Source organism: Schistocerca piceifrons, chromosome 6 (genome assembly GCF_021461385.2).
Source record: "Schistocerca piceifrons isolate TAMUIC-IGC-003096 chromosome 6, iqSchPice1.1, whole genome shotgun sequence".
NCBI classification, from domain to species: domain Eukaryota; kingdom Metazoa; phylum Arthropoda; class Insecta; order Orthoptera; family Acrididae; genus Schistocerca; species Schistocerca piceifrons.
This window is the reverse complement of record NC_060143.1, coordinates 431,370,780-431,387,099: the sequence shown is the minus strand read 5'-3', so window position 1 is coordinate 431,387,099 and position 16,320 is coordinate 431,370,780. Positions and strand designations below refer to the sequence as shown.

Genomic DNA, 16,320 nt, shown 5'->3' with positions numbered 1-16,320 from the left:
TAAGGTTTTCAACTATTTCCATGGGCACAATACAATGCCACTGTTCCATACCTGTACAGCAGCTGGTGGCAAATGATATTAGTTAAGCTTTTCAAGGCTGTCCTGCTATCAATTAAGTTCTGGTACGTGACACCATGCTCCTTATAAAGACTTTGTTCTTATTTTTGTATGTCTACTGCTGTACTTTATGTAACACCTTTTGCAAAATTTATTGTATGTGTATGTTAATTACATTTGGGGTTACGACTATGCATTCTTCGATGGCAGATATTTCTGATGAGGGCAGAGCCCAAAATGCACCAAGAAATTGCTTCTGAACAACAAAGTGAATAATCATTTTACAAGCTATTCAGCAGTGTTTAAAGATTCAAGTTGATTTGATGGTTGCTTGCCTCCTACATGACTTCATGTTGCATCTCCAAGCTGTAATCCGTAGGTAGCGGCCTGAGTGAGGCATGTTATCGACATTTCCTGTCTTTCTGTATCTCCTCCATGTCCGAACAACATCACTTTGGTTCACTCCAAGACGCCTGGACGCTTCCCTTTTTGAGAGTCATTCCTGGCACACAGTAACAATGTGGACATGATCAAACTGCGGTATTGACCATCTAGGCATGGTTAACTACAGACAACAAGAGCCGTGTACCTCCTTCCTGGTGGAATAACTGAAACTGATTGGCTGTCAGACCCCCTCTGTCTAATAGGCGCTGCTCATGCATGGTTGTTTGCATCTTTGGGCAGGTTTAGTGACATCTCTGAACAGCCAAAGAGACTGTGTCTGTGATACAATATCCTCAGTCGACGTTTATCTTCAGGAGTTCTGGGAACTGGGGTGATGTAAAACTTTTTTTGATGTGTGTATTTAGCATCATCATTATTCCCATACTAATGTGTTCCCCCGTCTCTTCTCTGTAAAACTTCTTATATTGTTCTTCCTCTTACAAGATGACTCTGGGTTTTCTTCCTACAGTAGCCAGTGATAGTCACCAATGATAGAACCCTTCCAACTTTCTTGATATCTCCTTTCCATGACACAAATGTCCTGATGGGATCTTTCCCCCTGCTCATCACTGACTGCTCTTAGATTTTCTGGAAAGAAGTTGAAATATGATTTAAGAAAGTGAAGTTTCAAGCCCATCAGACAATCCAATTTTTCATACTTTTGAAGCATGTGTTGAACAGTGTTCCTGTAATCTGAATCCTTTGTATTTCTGAGAAATTTGCAAATGACATCTCTGAATGTAGTCCATGCCTCTCTTTCATTACACATTATTGCAGCAACAAATTTGTCATCACACATTAATTTATGGTTGTCAGGACCAACAAAAACACCTTTGAGTTTGGTCTCTGACAGACTAGGAAAACAAACAATGGAAAATCCAGGATGGAATAGTGACAATATTATGAAAAGGATAGACTGCTACTCACCATATAATGGAAATGTTGAGTTACAGACAGGCATAACAAAAAGCTTAGGCAGCCAGAGACAGTGATCATGTATGTGTGAGCTACATTTGCTTGAATGTGAGTGTGTATGTTGTCTGTTTCAGAAGAAGGCCTTCTGACCAAAAGCACAAATGATTTTGGAAATTAGGAAAACATTCACACAAATTATAGAAACATATCCCAGTTTTAGGAAGTGTTTTCACAAGTTATTTCATCATACCAAGCTAAATGTGGGGCCAGACGTGTAATATTTTTTCACAGTCAACAAGGCTCAATCAAAATTTTTAGTTCCAGGTATGAGATTTTGGTGAAGTGTCCATTTGTCTCTGATCCAGTTATCAACACTTGCTCTGCTGTATAGGTGACACAGGAAACATGGGTACTTCATAAATCCTGCATGCTGACCAAATACCATGCATATAAACGCATCATCTGTTTATGATCTGAGTATTTTGCTTTTGCAAGGATCAATTGTATGTTTCCATAAGTTTCTTTTAAGTGCACTTAATGACCAGTTGGCACTGATGCATATTTGTCACCATAATGTAAAAGGACAGCTTTTAAGCTTGTTTTAGGGGAATCAATAAACAGCCTCCAAGGATCTTTTCATACTCTATCCAAGTTCATGCATTAATCCAGGTACATCCGAATAAAACACTAAGTCACTTTCTTGTTCAAACTAAGATGTAAAGTGCAAGTCTCTCCACCTATAGAAACGAACAGAGATACCTTCAGAAGTAAATTTTTATGTTTCAATCTAGCTGCAAGCAGTTTTGCCTTTTCTTTGGTTAGACTTAAGTCTCTAGCAAGGTCACTAAGTTCAGGCTATGTAAACACCTCACAGTTTTAATGTCTAGCACATTTGAAAGTAGGATCTACATCATGACTTGAATCTGCTGAATCACAATCACTTCAAATATTTGTAGGAAGTGCAGTTTCTTGTCGTGACTGTGGAGGTTGGAATGCTAGGACCATGAGGAATCACGTGGATGACAGATGGAAAGGCTGGGTATAGAGTGTTTTCTTGCATTATAACCACTAACATCACTACAACAAAAACAACAATTTTCACAGTGGTTCATTTGATCCTGCCTCACCATTTGGATGCTGAATCTGAAACTCTTTTTTTCATTCCCTTTAACCATGTCCTTAAGTCTTCTATGCACACATAACACACTTTATTGGGTGCCCAATATTTGTCTTAGTTCCCCAGTTGAAAGCAAAAATATGCAAAGTGCACCTTTTTAATGAAGTCTGTTACAGTTTGTTGATGTTTTCATATTAAATATTCACCACAGAATGAATTTGGAGAATTCACACAACCATGAGGTGTCATATTGCAATCTCATAATGAGTCTTTATCAAAACTTGGAGCACTTCCACTTTATTACACTCACTCTCTGATATCAAGTTACTGATGTTTAATTTTGTCCAGTGACATACAGCTTGCAGTAGTACAGTTTCCTGGACACTCAAACACACACACACACAAGGAAATAAAAAGAAAAATGGTACTTACATGTTTCCAATAAGCATCCAGTAAGCAGTGAATCATGAATTAAAAAATCTGAATAAACTGCATGTGCTACACACTTTTTATGTTGATTTTCATATTGAGCATGGAAAAATACATAAGGGAGAACTGAACTTATTCAAAAGCTTTTAGTGGTTGGCTAGTCTTATTTTGTGAGGTTATGTTTTATGCTTAAAATTTTCGATAAAGATTTTGGCTTCTTGTGGTTTCCAGTAGAGCTGTGATTTTAGTCCATAAAATCTGAACTACATTCCAGTTATGATATTTTTCATCCTCAAGGCAGCGCAAACTTCCTTTTTCTTGCACTAAGCTTACCAGTTCTCCACAGTCCTCACAATGAGAATGTTGGCTTATTTGCTGCTGAAGCTCACCAATTGTCATTCAAAGTCTGTACATTCAGATGCTCAGATCACCTGCATTGTGGCTGTGCATATAGTGGAATACTTATTTGGAAAGATCAGCCACCTTCAGCTGATGGCGATCATTGGGGAATCCACCAATATCAGTGCCACTGTGACTGCAGCCTTAGTCATTTTTGGCTGATCCCAGAAGTGCCAAATTTTTGCTGAAGGATTGAAAACCACTTTAACCTTATATTTTCTTAAGCAAGTAATTCCTGTACAGCAATATTTGATTGTACTAGCTTGCAACAGAGTGGTCCTAAAGAGGGGAGCTCAGTATACTTTTGCCAGTATACACCCAAAGATGGCCAGAAGACCTCGCACTGAAATATCAGTGCAGGAAGTTGCCAACATCAGACAGTTCAGCTGAAATTCCATGGAACAACATAATGATTTGTTAGTTTAGAAAACTCACATTAAAGCAAAGTACCAAAGATTCGGCCGGCCGGAGTGGCCGAGCGGTTCTAGGCGCTACAGTCTGGAGCCACGCGACCGCTCCGGTCGCAGGTTCGAATCCTGCCTCGGGCATGGATGTGTATGATGTCCTTAGGTTAGTTAGGTTTAAGTAGTTCTACGTTCTAGGGGACTGATGACCTCAGAAGTTAAGTCCCATAGTGCTCAGAGTCATTTGAACCATTTGAACCAAAGATTCTCAACATTGTTGTTTGTTAAATATTTCTTCCACTTTAGATATTATGCAGTTTGGAGTGTTCTGCTCTACGTTGTCTGTGAATGATGGGATATCATTATAAATTTACAATGCACATTTATCAATCTTTTTACAGGGTCAGGCAGCAGCACACTTCAGAGCCAAGGACCGGGACCGGGTAGCAAAGAGGATGGCCGTTTCCAGATTGGAGAACTGCACCAGAACGGCTGGGTCGAGGGCCCGGGGTCTGGCACCAGCCACCTGCTGCAGCTGCGGAGGGCGCACTCCACAGGAGACTTGTGCTGTGCGCGTCCCCCACCTCCACCACCACCTGCATTCCTCTGTGCTGTCGCCCATACAGCTCATAATGCAGATTCGTAAGTCTCTATCTTTACTGCAGTTTCCTGTGTTTTTGTTTAGTATATTTTTTCAACGAATTCAATAGTCTGACTTATTAGTTATATCTTACTTTTCTACAAATAAATTGTCCAGCAGATATCAGTCCTCTATAAATGATAATTATTTTATTTTGTCACATTTGTGGGGAAATAGTTAAAAAAAAAAACCTTAAAGCTTTTTTATGTTTAACTTACTGACAACATTACTAATCAAGGAAAATCTTTGAGCTGAACTGTGAAAGTGATAAAGAAGATGAGGAAGAAAAAAGAAGCAGCTTTGGAACATTTTATAATGAATTCCAGAACACTCTGTTAGAGCTCATAGCATGATTAGAGTTGTATTAGAGCCACACACATGTGATTATGGTTAAATAAAATGTAGACTGAAAAAATTTCTGCATGTTGAACAGCAGGAATAGATACTAACAAGTAGGACTACTAAATGACTTACAACATGAGTTCTGAGCCAGAAAGTTAAACCAGTCAACAATTTTTGCCTTTTTAAATGAAATACTAAAAGCCGTGGATGATAAGCAACATGTATCTAGAATATTTCTTGATCTTAGTAGAGCTTTTCATGTTACTAATCATGAAATTCTATTGCATTAGTTAAGTAATTATGGAATTAGAGGCCAGTCTGAAAGGTGGAGTCAGCTATACCTCAACAATCATCAACAGATTACAGAAATAAAATCTAAAGACAGTGAATCCAAAAAGATTCTAGTTTTTGCAGTGATAGGGCCTATTCTATTTCTGCAGTTCGTAAATGACTTGGCTGATAAAATACATGCTGAAACCACAGTACTCTTTGAAGAGGACACTAATATTTTAATTAAATCACATGGTGAGGAAAATGTGCAGGAAATTACAATATTAATAGCTTTGCACAGTACTTCAGGACCAATAGGCTCATCATAAATTCTGAAAGAAATTGTGGCAGTTAACTTTCACATCACACAAACCTCAATCTTGTAAACCCTGTTTTCACCATTTAAGGAAAAGATGTCTCAAGTGTGGGTCATACAGAATTTTTAGGTATACCATTCATGAGGGTTTGAAGTGGGAAATTTATCTTAACAATTAATATAAAAAACTTAATACACTTACATTTATTGTTGTGATTCTCACTCAAAATACGAGCTGCTTACCAGTGGTGACAATGGCATAAATAGCAGTATACTGTCAGCAAATAAGTACAAAATAATTTTTTGGGTGAATTCCACAGTTCTTTTAAAAAATTAAAAATACAGAAAAAGATCAGCAGAATGATAAAGAAAGTCAAATGCAATTATTCCTGTAGACCCCGTTTTAAAAGTCTGAAAGTACTGTATCTGCCTTCTTTGTATATATATGAAATACTGATTTTTATCAAATGGAGCCTCTTAAGAAAAAAACAACTTCTTCAAATATAACTATTATATAGAAGCTTATGAAACTAGGCAGAAGCTGATCCTACACATAAACACAGAAAGTACAAAAGAAATAATGCAAAATCCAGGATGGAAGTAAAAATATTATGAAAATGATAGTTGCTAGTCACCATATAGTGAAGATGCTGAGCTGCAGATAGGCACAACAAAAAAACTATAAGAAAATGAACTTCCATCCAACAAGGGCTTTGTCAAAAATAGACAACATGAACATACACACATTCACACAAATGCAACTCACACACACATGACCACAGTCTCTAGCAACTGAAACCAGATTGCAAGCAGCAGTGCACGATGGAAGAGGCAACCAGTTGGTGGGGGTAAGGAGAGGCTGTGCAGAAAGGGGAAGGGATAGCCGGGTAGGGGTGGCGGATAGTAATAAAGTGCTGCTTGTGGGAATGTAAAGGGCTGAACTGGAGGGGGGGTAGGGCAGCTAGGTGCAGTTGGAAGGTTAGATGGGTGGTGGGGGAGAGGGGGTAGCAGAAAAGGGAAGAACTAAAAAGATTGAGGGTGCTTTGGTGAAATAGAGGGCTGAGGCAATGAGAGTTACGGTAATGTAGGATATGTTGCAGGGAGAGTTCCCACCTGCACATTTCAAGAAAGTTGGTGTTGGTGGATACAACGGCATAAGCTGTGAAGCAGCTTTGTGTTGGGTGGCGTGCTCAGCAACGGGATGGACCAACTGTTTCGTTGTCTGTTTGTCAGTGGCCATTCATGTGGATAGATATCTTACTGGTTGTCATACCCACATAGAATGCCGCACGGTGGTTGCAGCTTAGCTTGAAGATCACTGTGAAACCATTCATGGGATCCCTGAGCTAAGTGGCTACCACTGTGCTGCATTCTACATGCACGTGACAACCAACAAACTGTCTTGACAAAAAATAAAAGCACCTACAGCTGTCCTTATGATTTTATTTTATTTTGTCACTACCAGTTTCAACACTTCATTGCTTCATCTTCAGGCTGTTTTGATGCGGTACAGGTTGATACGATCCCCATGCATAACCCATCAGTTGCCAGCATTACTGGATACGCATATAATGTGTCAGCACTCCAACCATCAAGTTGATCAAAATTAGTTGTTCTGTGTAGATCCTGCAATAAATGTACCTCAAAAATGACTTCGAACATTGTGTATAATTCATATGATGTGAATTTGAAGTTATTGTATGCAGTATGTGCAATAGGAAAAGGAAAAAAGCCTGCTCAAACGTTTTGTGGTTTGATGGGCCGTCCTCCTCCTCCTCCCAGTAGGTTCAAAAAGTACATAAAAATACTTTTAGGTGCCTTGACAGTTGTGTCTAAAGCATCTATGAAATGTGCAGTAGAAGAAACACAAATGTTAGTGAAACCAGGGACATTGCTGTTGCACTTGATGGGACATGGCAACGTCGATGACATCATTCCTTGAATGGTGTTGTAAATGCTACTTCTCTGGAGAATGGAAAAGTTGTTGATGTTGAGTGCTTATCTAAGTACTGCCACACCTGCCATGGTAACAATGAAGGACATATTGAACATCAGTGTTCTACGAATTATGATGATTACAGTGGAGGTATGGAGTGTGATGGAGCTCTAAAAATATTTTAGAGGTCAGTGCCCATTTATATCATTAGATATACAGAACTGGAGTGTTGTGGACATGTACAAAAGAGGAATGTTGCTATATTGAGGAAGCTTCAAAGAGATATGAAAGGAAAGTTGCTATGTGATGAAAGATCTATGTCTGGCCAAAGCAGATTGACAGAAACTGAATTAGACCTTCTTCAGAGTTATTATGGACTGACCATTAGATGAACTGCACCTCTGAATGATGTTACAGCAATGAGAAAAGCTGTATGGGCCACATAATTTCACATTTTGTCCGCAGATGACCACCCTGTTCACGGACTTTACCCTAAAGGAGCAGGTTCTTGGTGTGGTTACCAAAAAGCAAAAGAAAGTGGTCAGATACACCATTATAAGCATTCTCTTCCTGAGCCTGTTATGAATGAAATAAAACCAATTTTTAGGGACCTGAATGACCCTGTTTTGCTTAGTAAATGTCTTCATGGGAGTACTCAGAATACAAATGAAAGTTTCAACCATTGCGTATGGAAAAGATTACCCAAGAATTCTTTTGTAGCACTAAATACATTACAAGTTGGTGTACTAGATGCAATGATATGTTTCAGTGACATAGTGATAGAAAGGTTGGAAGTCCTAAGAAATTTAGACATAAAATGTGGCTCTGATATGGAAGATAAATTGCTTGCATGTGACAGACAACGGGTGCATGAAGCTGTAAGATTCACTCTTCAAGTTACCAAAGAAGCAAGAAATGCTAAAAGGAATGCCAAGAGGAAGCTTGAAGAGGAAGAAATGCTGCAGGATGAAGACTGTGTTTTTGGAATGTTCTGAGGCACAGTTTAATTGGACTCGTATCTACATTCACAATTTCCCACAAGTTGTATTTTTCAGAATTGAGGTACAAATATTTCCTAAAGTTTATAAAGCTTTGCTCTAATTTTTTCTGTAACTTTCAATAGTCCATACTTATGGAGTAGACGTAAGCTTTATTGAAGAATCAACTAAATTATAGAAAAAATAACCTTTTTATTAGGAAAAAAATTATAAAAATTAAAGTATGAGATGTGGTATTTTTTATCCTTGTAATAAACATAAAAGGTGGAATTAAGTAGGTCTGGTACCACAGCCATCATGTCATGCATATCTGGTAAAAATTTGGTCTCCTTCAATTGTATAACATTGGACTAAATGGTACCTCAATTTGAGGAAGCATTTTGGAAAAATAAATTGCAGCAATTTTTTGTAATTTTTTTAATAACCCTAGCAGGTTCAAAAATATTCAAAACATTTCTAATTTGTTTAGAAAATGTGCTACATTGGCTGATATCAGCTAACAATCTGTAAAACATATACATTATAAACAGTGCCTGAAAGAAATAGTGTTGATTTTTACATAATATTGAGCTGGAAAAGTACCCTGTATCCTTAATAACTGCTGCTATCATATGCAGAAACAATGTAGTTTGTCAGTTTATATTATTAATTGTGCCTACTTTGGTTGTGTTGACCATGTAGTTACAATGCGTACTGTAATTGTAAATTAATTGTGTTTACTCTTTTCCTGTATCATATGAACAATCAATGTACTAAAAATGATTTCTTGGAGCAAATAAAATAAATAAACAGAAAATAAATAAGTCACCAATGCTTACTGCATGGAATGAGAGGTACCTTCATCTGTGAAAAGAGACTAAAAGGTTGGAAGATCCCTCAGGATCTTGTGCCAAAGGAAATATAATGTTGCAGGGCATGAGGGAAAGGTTAGCAACAAAAGAGCTCTGCAAACCTGAAAGAAGTGTTAGAGAGATATACTGATAAGTGAAAGATGAGAGAAAAACACAAAACAATAGAATTACAAGTGAGGCATTTATGATGGGTGGGGTATTATTGGTAGTGTTTTCATGTAGTGTATCAGCATCCACACAAATACCTTTCCACAAATGCCAATGCTGCCAGAACAGACAGTGTTTGTCTTGCATGGAAAGATTTGACAACTACCAAATTTCAAGCATTTTTAAGCTGTATTAGAATATGCAGTTGGGCAGCAGTGAAACAGAGGTTGAATGAGGTAAATATTCTGAATTTACATACATACACAGCAAACCATTGTGATGTGCATGGTAGAGGATACTTAACATTTTACCAAATGTTAGGGTTCATTCGTATTCCAATTGTGTATGGAGTTCAGAAAGAATGTGTATTTAAATCCCTGTGTCTATTATCTTTGCAAGTTCAGTATGGAATCTGATAGGAGTTCCATGGACACTGAGACATTGTACAGTTTTAACAATTTCAGTTGTTTCTCAACACCAATGTTACTAATATCTATTCCAGTTATTTTTGCAGTGGTACTACAAGAATTAAGTTGGGACAATATCCTGGATTTTCCTTTGTAAAGGATTAATTGAAAATAGGGTTCATTTAGTTTCTGACTCATCCATGAGTGTCTGGACAAAATGTTTTTGTACCACCAACAGCCTTTACATGTGATCTGAATTTATTCGGCCTTTGTGGAGATCTTTTGATAATATTCTGGTACAGTAGTTATTGAAGGCATCACACATTGCCCTGTTGACAGCTAAATGCGTTTCATTGTGAATCTCTCATCTATAGCTCTTTTGTTCATTTTTCACCTATTTGTGGTAGTCTCTAGTTCCTTACAAGTTTATTTACAGTGACTGTATTCCATGGAGGATCCCTCCCATCATGAACTGTTCTACTAAGTACATACAAGGTGTGTTCAAAAATTTCCTCAACTTTGTCCACAAAATTTTTATATGCTTACCTTTTACATTATCATCTCCTTCAAAATTCTCTGACTATTGATAAACTGCTGCCAACATCATTTCCACTTCTGGAAGCAGTCTTGGTAAGCCTTTGCTGGTTTGTGTAATGTGCTGTCTGCGAATTTTCTTTTATCTCATGTTGTTGTTGTTGTTGTTGTGGTCTTCAGTCCTGAGACTGGTTTGATGCAGCTCTCCATGCTACTCTATCCTGTGCAAGCTTTTTCATCTCCCAGTACCTACTGCAACCTACATCCTTCTGAATCTGCTTAGTGTATTCATCTCTTGGTCTCCCTCTACGATTTTTACCCTCCACGCTGCCCTCCAATACTAAATTGGTGATCCCTTGATGCCTCAGAACATGTCCTACCAACCGATCCCTTCTTCTGGTCAAGTTGTGCCACAAACTTCTCTTCTCCCCAATCCTATTCAATACTTCCTCATTAGTTATGTGATCTACCCATCTAATCTTCAGCATTCTTCTGTAGCACCACATTTCGAAAGCTTCTATTCTCTTCTTGTCCAAACTATTTATCGTCCATGTTTCACTTCCATACATGGCTACACTCCATACGAATACTTTCAGAAATGACTTCCTAACACTTAAATCAATACTGGATGTTAACAAATTTCTCTTCTTCAGAAACGCTTTCCTTGCCATTGCCAGCCTACATTTTATATCCTCTCTACTTCGACCATCATCAGTTATTTTGCTCCCCAAATAGCAAAACTCCTTTACTACTTTAAGTGCCTCATTTCCTAATCTAATTCCCTCAGCATCACCCGACTTAATTAGGCTACATTCCATTATCCTTGTTTTGCTTTTGTTGATGTTCATCTTATATCCTCCTTTCAAGACACTGTCCATTCCATTCAACTGCTCTTCCAAGTCCTTTGCTGTCTCGGACAGAATTACAATGTCATCGGCGAACCTCAAAGTTTTTATTTCTTCTCCATGAATTTTAATACCTACTCCGAATTTTTCTTTTGTTTCCTTTACTGCTTGCTCAATATACAGATTGAACAACATCGGGGAGAGGCTACAACCCTGTCTTACTCCCTTCCCAACCACTGCTTCCCTTTCATGTCCCTCGACTCTTATAACTGCCATCTGGTTTCTGTACAAATTGTAAATAGCCTTTCGCTCCCTGTATTTTACCCCTGCCACCTTTAGAATTTGAAAGAGAGTATTCCAGTCAACATTGTCAAAAGCTTTCTCTAAGTCTACAAATGCTAGAAACGTAGGTTTGCCTTTCCTTAATCTTTCTTCTAAGATAAGTCGTAAGGTCAGTATTGGCTCACGTGTTCCAGTGTTTTTACGGAATCCAAACTGATCTTCCCCGAGGTTGGCTTCTACTAGTTTTTCCATTCGTCTGTAAAGAATTCGTGTTAGTATTTTGCAGCTGTGACTTATTAAGCTGATAGTTCGGTAATTTTCACATCTGTCAACACCTGCTTTCTTTGGGATTGGAATTATTATATTCTTCTTGAAGTCTGAGGGTATTTCGCCTGTCTCATACATCTTCCTCACCAGATGGTAGAGTTTTGTCAGGACTGGCTCTCCCACGGTCGTCAGTAGTTCCAATGGAATATTGTCTACTCCGGGGGCTTTGTTTCGACTCAGGTCTTTCAGTGCTCTGTCAAACTCTTCACGCAGTATCATACCTCCCATTTCATCTTCATCTACATCCTCTTCCATTTCCATAATATTGTTCTCAAGTACATCGCCCTTGTATAGACCCTCTATATACTCCTTCCACCTTTCTGCTTTCCCTTCTTTGCTTAGAACTGGGTTTCCATCTGAGCTCTTGATATTCATACAAGTCGTTCTCTTATCTCCAAAGGTCTCTTTAATTTTCCTGTAGGCGGTATCTATCTTACCCCTAGTGAGATAGGCCTCTACATCCTTACATTTGTCCTCTAGCCATCCCTGCTTAGCCATTTTGCACTTCCTGTCGATCTCATTTTTGAGACGTTTGTATTCCTTTTTGCCTGTTTCACTTACTGCATTTTTATATTTTCTCCTTTCATCAATTAAATTCAATATTTCTTCTGTTACCCAAGGATTTCTACTAGCCCTCGTCTTTTTACCTACTTGATCCTCTGCTGCCTTCACTACTTCATCCCTCAAAGCTACCCATTCTTCTTCTACTGTATTTATTTCCCCCATTCCTGTCAATTGCTCCCTTATGCTCTCCCTGAATCTCTGTACAACCTCTGGTTCTTTCAGTTTATCCAGGTCCCATCTCCTTAAATTCCCACCTTTTTGCAGTTTCTTCAGTTTTAATCTACAGGTCATAACCAATAGATTGTGGTCAGAGTCCACATCTGCCCCTGGAAATGTCTTACAATTTAAAACCTGGTTCCTAAATCTCTGTCTTACCATTATATAATCTATCTGATACCTTTTAGTATCTCCAGGGTTCTTCCATGTATACAACCTTCTTTCATGATTCTTAAACCAAGTGTTAGTTATGATTATGTTGTGCTCTGTGCAAAATTCTACCAGGCGGCTTCCTCTTTCATTTCTGTCCCCCAATCCATATTCACCTACTATGTTTCCTTCTCTCCCTTTTCCTAGACTCGAATTCCAGTCACCCATGACTATTAAATTTTCATCTCCCTTCACAATCTGAATAATTTCTTTTATTTCATCATACATTTCTTCAATTTCTTCGTCATCATGTATCATTGCAAATCTTTGTCCTTTCAAGAGGGTTTTCTGCTTTGGAAATAAAAAAAGTCTGCAGGGGCCAGGCCTGGAGAGTACAGAGGATGAAGCAGCACAGCAATTTCGTTTTTTGTGCACTAGTCATGCTCAAACATGGATGGGATGTGTGGGTGCATTATCGTGATGCAAGAGCCATGAACTGTCTCACCACATTTCAGGCCATTTCCTTCTTATATTTTCGTGCAGGCATTGCAATGCATCCTAATAGTACCATTGATCATCAGTTTGTCCCTGTTGCGCGAATTCATAATGAACTAATCCTTCAGAGCCAAAGGAAACTAACAGCATGACTTTGACATTTGACTTGACCTGAGGAGCTTTTTCTGGTATTGGGGAACCTTTACCAACCCATTATGAAGATTGAACTTTGGTCTCAACATCATAACTGTTGACCCACGTCCCATCGTCAGTCATGATTCTCTTAAGGAACATCTCATTCTCATTTGCACAACCTGAAAGCTCTTTGAAGATTGCGGGGCAAAGGTTTTTCTGGTCTTGACTCATGAGCTGTGGGACAAACTTGGCAGCTACATGATGCAGTCCAAGATGTTGTTTTAGGATTTCATGACATGAACCAAATGAAATGTTACATTTTTCTGCAATCTCTAGGACAGTCAGTCTTCAATTGGCATGCACATTTTCATTGATGTTTCTGACATGAGCATTGTCAGTAGATGTCAAAGAGTGTCCTAAACAAAGGTCATCTTTAACTTCCATCCAGTCATTTTTAAACCATGTGAATCATTCATAACAGCTTAAGCACTCGTCATCGTAGGCTACTTGCATCATTTGGTGTGTCTCTGTAAAGGTTTTCTTGAGTTTTGCACAAAATTTAAGGGACATGCATTGCTCCTCTGACTCTGCCATTTTGAATTACACAAACTGTGTGACACAACATGCTACTCAATACAGCCCTGAACAATAACTAACAGACATACAACACTGAAACTTCTGGCCGTTACACATTAAACACAGGCACGTGCAGGGATGCCAACCGCATTTGACTCCAGCACACCATTGGCACAAAATTACTAACGTTATGAAATTTTTTGAACCGATGTCATATCTATCGAGTGGATTACCAACTATTCTTTTAAACTTGAGCCATAGTTGTTTCACATGCCCTTGTCCAGAGCTAAATTTTGCAAGTTTATCCCTTGTAGGAGAAGAGCAATAGAATCACATCCAGTCATACTGTATTTTAGCAAGCAACAATCTTCATGTTCATCTTATGGCAGTATCAATCTGTATGAGAGAATACTAACCATTGCACCAATTTGACTGTGCAGCTTACTGATCCTCTTACAATGTTTATAGGGTAGAGCATGCGGGAGGCCCTGGTGGTCAGTCATCCATGGAAGACACAACAACCACCACAACTGCATCAGACTCCCTCAATGCTGACTTGGAGGTGTGTGGGATTCTGGGCACCAGCACGAGCACTGCCACTGAGGAGGAACCAGACCCCGACCCTGAGGCTGCAGGGCCCAGCACAAGGTGCCTGCCATTTCTTCTCCTGTAATCTTTATACAGTTGCAAATCAACATGCATAATGTTCTTCTTTGCACTATTTCATGCTGCCATTCCTTACTAACAGCATTCTCCCTTTCCCAAGGAAGAATAGACACACCATAATGAAAAAGAATGAATAAAATCTTCTGGGTTTCAAAGGTGCATCAACTGGAATAAAATTCTCAAGCTTTTGATGGTTATCTCCACCATCATCGTCAGGAATAAAAACCACTGATTGCCAGGAGTGGCATGGTTTTCTGCTTATATGGGCACAATTGTAGCCTTGCAACAATCAGAGAGGGCCAAAATGATACATGCCCAGAAGGTATGTGGAGCAGTTCACAACAGCTCTGGCACACTGTAGGACCTAGTGATATCAGGTAGCACAAGAGGCCAGCACCACATTTGAAGCTGCTGCTCCTACATCCCTACAAGCATCAAGAATCCATTTTTGTTTCCTTTTGATATCCAAAGCCTGCACCCATGCCTTACTAAGTGTGCGCCCCAGGTCTCTGTTAAAATTGCTGCTGTTATTCTACTTTCAGCTGCCTCCTAAAGGAATCCCAATATGATGATGCATGAGCCAAGATTCTTGTGTTTTCAAACTGTTTTTTGTGCCACATGAGCTGTGTTCATCTAAACATTAAATTTACTATTGAGATGGAGAATGATGGCTAGCTACTGTTCTTGGATGTATTAGTTGCAGGCAGAACGCTTGGTTGGTCATCCAGTGTACAGGACATCAACACATGCTGGTTGATATTTGAATGATGGTAGTTTTCAGCACTCTGGACACAAGAAAGCATTCCTGAACATTTTAATACACAGAGCAAAAGTTATTTCTAATAATACCACCTACAGTCTGAGCTGCAGTACTTGAGACACATGTTCAGATAGAATGGTTATAGCAAGAGAGACACTGCAAATGCTTTCAGGTGTCACTGAAGAAGGATACGTTTTGAATCAGCAGTAGGGACCAAGCCAGCTGCTTTGCTACCAGACTGCAGGGCAACAAGCTGCAAGTTAGGACATATGCTGCAGAGGTATAGACTCATCCGAGATATGAGATATGCTGTGCCCTGTTAAAGATGACGTAGCTCTTCATGTGCCCAGTGTGCATGGTGTCCTTTGCAAATGTGACAGCAGCTATATAGGTCAGTCAGCTCACACAGCTGCAGAGTGCTGTACCAAGCAAAAATGACATATTAAACAAAGGAAGCTTGACAAGTCAGCCATAACTGAACATTACCTGGAAAATGACATAAAATACAGTTTGAAAGCACAAGAGTCTTAGCTCATGCATCAACATATTGGGATCCATTATAAAGGAGGTGGCTGTGATCAGAATAAGCAGTAAAAATTTAACAGAGAAAATTTTAACAGAGGCTAAGGGTGCACACTTAGAAGAGCATGGGGGCAGGCTTTGGCTATCAAAAGGAAGCACAGGCAAGTGTTTGATGCTTTTAGAGAGATGGGAACAGCAGTTTCAAACATGGCACAGCCCCCTCGTGCCACCTGACATTACTCAGTCCTGCAGTGGGCTAGAACTTCTGTGAGCTGCCCCACTCACCTTCTGTGCATGTGTCTTTTCAGCCCTCTCTCTGATTGGTACCCAAAGCTGAAATTGCATCTGTATAAGTGGGAAACCATGCCAGTCCTGGAAGTCAGTGGTTTTTATTGCTGATAATGATGGTGGAGTTAGCCATTGAAAGTTTGATAATTTTATTTAAATTGACATGGCTGGAAACTGAGAAGATTTCATTCAGACGTACTGCCACAAAGGACTCCAAGAACAGTGAAAAAGTATATTAATTATGTATGGTGTGGCAGTCAACATATACAGAAAATCATCAATGTAAAT

At 39.1% G+C, this 16,320-nt stretch overlaps 1 protein-coding gene across 3 annotated transcripts in view; it reads left to right on the top strand.

The window, feature by feature from the left end:
- Positions 1-16,320, top strand: part of LOC124802978 (ankyrin repeat and IBR domain-containing protein 1-like) — a 579,445-nt gene that overhangs the window by 501,887 nt on the left and 61,238 nt on the right. For all 3 annotated transcript variants that reach the window (XM_047264079.1, XM_047264078.1, XM_047264080.1), the window contains 2 exons: positions 4,167-4,407; positions 14,265-14,444. In XM_047264079.1, the coding sequence (XP_047120035.1) occupies positions 4,167-4,407; positions 14,265-14,444 (421 nt within the window). The remainder of the gene's footprint in view (positions 1-4,166; positions 4,408-14,264; positions 14,445-16,320) is intronic.